The 3,757-nt window shown below is 43.4% G+C and overlaps 1 protein-coding gene across 1 annotated transcript in view; it reads right to left on the bottom strand.

The window, feature by feature from the left end:
• Positions 1 to 2,089: 2,089 nt before the first annotated feature.
• selenof (selenoprotein F) overlaps positions 2,090 to 3,757 on the bottom strand; it is a 4,768-nt gene continuing 3,100 nt past the window's right edge. Inside the window, exons 3-5 of the mRNA XM_020615956.1 lie at positions 3,114 to 3,177; positions 2,580 to 2,629; positions 2,090 to 2,397 (exon numbers count right to left, since the gene is read on the bottom strand). Coding sequence (XP_020471612.1) covers positions 2,266 to 2,397; positions 2,580 to 2,629; positions 3,114 to 3,177 — 246 coding nt within the window. The 3' untranslated portion in view covers positions 2,090 to 2,265. The remainder of the gene's footprint in view (positions 2,398 to 2,579; positions 2,630 to 3,113; positions 3,178 to 3,757) is intronic.

Genomic DNA, 3,757 nt, shown 5'->3' with positions numbered 1-3,757 from the left:
GGCCACTCTGCCCTAAAGCCCCGACTGGTGGAGGGCTGCAGTGATGGTTGACTTTCTTTGACTTTCTACAACTTTCTCCCATCTCCCGACTGCATCTCTGGAGTTCAGCCACAGTCATCTTTGGGTTCTTCTGTACCTCTCTCACCGAGGCTCTTCTCCCCCGATAGCTCAGTTTGGCCGGACGGCCAGCTCTAGGAAGGGTTCTGGTCTTCCCAAACGTCTTCCATTTAAGGATTATGGAGGTCACTGTGCTCTTAGGAACCTTAAGTGCAGCAGAAATTTTTTTGTAACCTTGGCCAGATCTGTGCCTTGCCACAATTCTGTCTCTGAGCTCTTCAGGCAGTTCCTTTGACCTCATGATTCTCATTTGCTCTGACATGCACTGTGAGCTGTAGGGTCTTATATAGACAGGTGTGTGGCTTTTCCTAATCACGTCCAATCAGTATAATCAAACACAGCTGGACTCAAATGAAGGTGTAGAACCATCTCTGGGATGATCAGAAGAAATGGACAGCACCTAAGTTAAATATACGAGTGTCACAGCAAAGGGTCTGAATACTTATGACCATGTGATATTTCAGTTTTTCTTTTTTAATAAATCTGCAATAATGTCAAACATTCTGTGTTTTTCTGTCAATATGGGGTGCTGTGTGTACATTAATGAGGAAAAAAATGAACTTAAATGATTTTAGCATATGGCTGCAATATAACAAAGAGTGAAAAATTTAAGGGGGTCTGAATACAACCTACAGTTGGGTACTTTCTGTACCCACTGTAGGTTATATCCAAACTTATAGCAACTCACTGACTGTGCTTGTTTCATTCTGTATACATGTTGGCAGAGTACCCACTCTTCACAGCACTGAGCTGCAGTGCAGTTCCAGACCACTAGATGTCAGCAAATTCATAAGTTTGTTTTTTTTTTACTGGGGGAGGCACAGTGGTGTGGTGGTTAGCTTTGTCAAATCACAGCAAGGTTCCGGGTTGTGTTGATTGGTGACTAAATTGCCTGTAGGAGTGAGTGATAGACTGCCAAACTATCCAGGGTGGACCCCACTTCTTGCCCAATATCGGCTGGGATAAGCCCCCCCCCGCAACCCTATTCAGGAGTAAATGGTATAGATAATAGATGGAAAGAAGTCAGGCAGCTGAAACAGTCTGTTCTGTGACAGGTGTGATTCTGTGGAAACATACATTAGAGAAGGAACACAGTGTCGACAGAAAAACCAAAGACTTTGTTTATTGTTGCATATTTAAACCTCCACCTCACAATCATCTGAAACAAATCTGGTTTCTCTTCAAAGCAGAAGATACAGAAAACACAAATGTACATCAGACCCCACATCCCAATACTGGTTTACTGTGAGGGCTTCACGAATGTGTGCCTCAGCAAAGTCATCTGCATTTGGAGAGCAACTAGAATCCCTTCATTCTTACTACAAATCCCATCAGTCAATGTTGAGCATTATAAAAAATAATTATACAAGACATATATCAGACAAACAGAGGAGGGATGGCAACTCCCACAGATAGAAAACAAAGCGAGTTGTGATGTACGACTGTTAAGGCTTCTCAAACCAAATGGAACAGATTTCAGCCACGATTTATCTGCAGGTCTGATCATTATTCCAGGTGTGCTGCCTGTCTGGGCTCTGTGATTACACTGTTTCTCATTCTCACATAACTCACTGGTCAAGTCCAGAAGAAATTCATGATTTTTCAGATACAAAAATGAGCAGCCATTTAACAACAGAGTCAAGGCCTAGTTGTGTACAAACTGCTAAATAACTACTGAGGCCAATTCACCCCCACCAAAACAAAAAAAAAAAAAAAAAAAAAAAAATACTTTAGCCACTAATCTCTGGCCATGAGGGGGGTTGGCATTTTAGTTGATTTCTGCTCACCAGAAATCCAATAAAGCCAGATGGAATTTTTTGAGCCATCCATAAAACCGTGAAAAGTTACATGTACAGGGTCCCTGCTGCTCAGACTCCTTCTTCAGCAGAAAGCCAACAAATACCACTGATGGTGTGGTAGATGGTTAATCTACAGTCATCAGGACACAGTTTCAGAAGAAAACAAGTTGATGATGAATATTTTAAATGTAATTTTTCAGAGGCACAAATCTCACAGCCTCTGCACCTCAGATAGTAGCTCTCGGCAAGGCTGGATAAAGCAAGTAGTCACAAAATGTTTATTCTTTGTAATTTGGGTGAAGTGACCCTTTCACTAGAGACTAAAACAAAAAAAAAGTTGGACTCATAACTATATTCGGTCTAATTTCTCACTCAGGAACTCCTCCACACTGTCTGTGTTCCACTTGAGGATGCTGAGCTCTTCAGCGATGTTCCCGTTATCATCCAAAAGCTTTAGTACAGGATCTGAGCCTCTCACGTACTGTAGCGTTGGTGTGGGGCGAGAGGAAAGACAAAAAAAAAAAAGGAGGGGTGTTAGATTTGTTCTCAACACAAACAAATAATGAAAGGTTTGACAATAAGTATAATAATATTAATCTTTGAAACCACATTTTTCCAGATTAAACTTAGTGTGTCTACTCATGTGCTCGACAACGTCCCTACCTTGATCTGAAGACCCTTGTACATCTTCGGCTTGTCACTCCTGACAAAAGCTGCAGAGATAAAACACTGGTGAGACAAATGTTGGGTAACAAATCGGTCAATTAGCCTTTCTATTTTAGGACTGTGATTAGTGACGACTGCAAAACCTCCAGAGGATGCAGCGTTAACGGCAAAGCAAACAGTTGAGAACACAGGAGGCTACAGCTGAAGTAAACATAAGCTGGCCATATGGCACAGACAGGGCTCCAGACGTCTACACCTCACTGAGGCGAGCTGCAGTAACTCCATCACCGTAACCTGACGCCGAGTTAAACAAATGTTATTCTGGGTGGAAATGGGAGGTCTACTCCCAAGACGCAGAGGATCAAAGGCTCGCTTGAAAACCAGCCCTCGGGCACTTTAGATCACCTAAAGTGATTTTAAAAAGATAGATTTTACACTCATCCCCATCGATCAAGACACAGAATCGGCCAAAGCAGAAACTCATTTTCAGGAAAGTATCAGAGCGTAGTGATATCCCAGCAGAGAGCTCACCTTGGACTTGAGGGAACCTCCCCAGTTTTCATCCACATACCTCGAGGATGGCTCCAGCATAGAGCTGTGTGCAGAGAAACACAGTGAGGGACAGCCAATGAGGAGGATACCCCCTACCCCCCACAACAGATCAATGGCCACACACAGTGACCACAGTGACAGAAGAGATGGTGGCCCTGCAGGTGGCAGGACGCCCGGCCTGGAGGAGTAATTTGAGCCAGACAGACTGATTCATAAATGCATCCAGACGACTCCTTGGGGGTCATTAAACTGCGAGTCTGTGCATATGGAGCAGGGTTGATGGATGGTGGTTTATGCAGGGCTCCCCAGCACACAGTAAGTTAGAGGAAATTGGAGTGTTGCAGCAGTATTTCAAGACCATGCTCTGTTCACTGTAAACGGTCTGGTCAGCAGGTTCACACGGCAAATCAAATTAAACACGCAAAGCAAAGCTCCTAACCTTCTCCTCTCTGCCCCTGCATTTCCGTAAACATTGCACCACTGCTGAAATTAAATTTTTGTACTCTTCATTTTATCACACATGGCAGATCGGAGACAAGTCGTCGCTCTGTTCACAATAGGAAATAAATGACAGATGGCTCAACATCTGACTATCAGCGATTCAAAATCAAAAGTTAGCAATA

Source organism: Monopterus albus, unplaced genomic scaffold (assembly GCF_001952655.1).
Source record: "Monopterus albus unplaced genomic scaffold, M_albus_1.0 scaffold172.1, whole genome shotgun sequence".
In the NCBI taxonomy this organism is placed as follows: Eukaryota; Metazoa; Chordata; class Actinopteri; order Synbranchiformes; family Synbranchidae; genus Monopterus; species Monopterus albus.
This window is presented reverse-complemented; position numbering and strand designations above follow the sequence as displayed.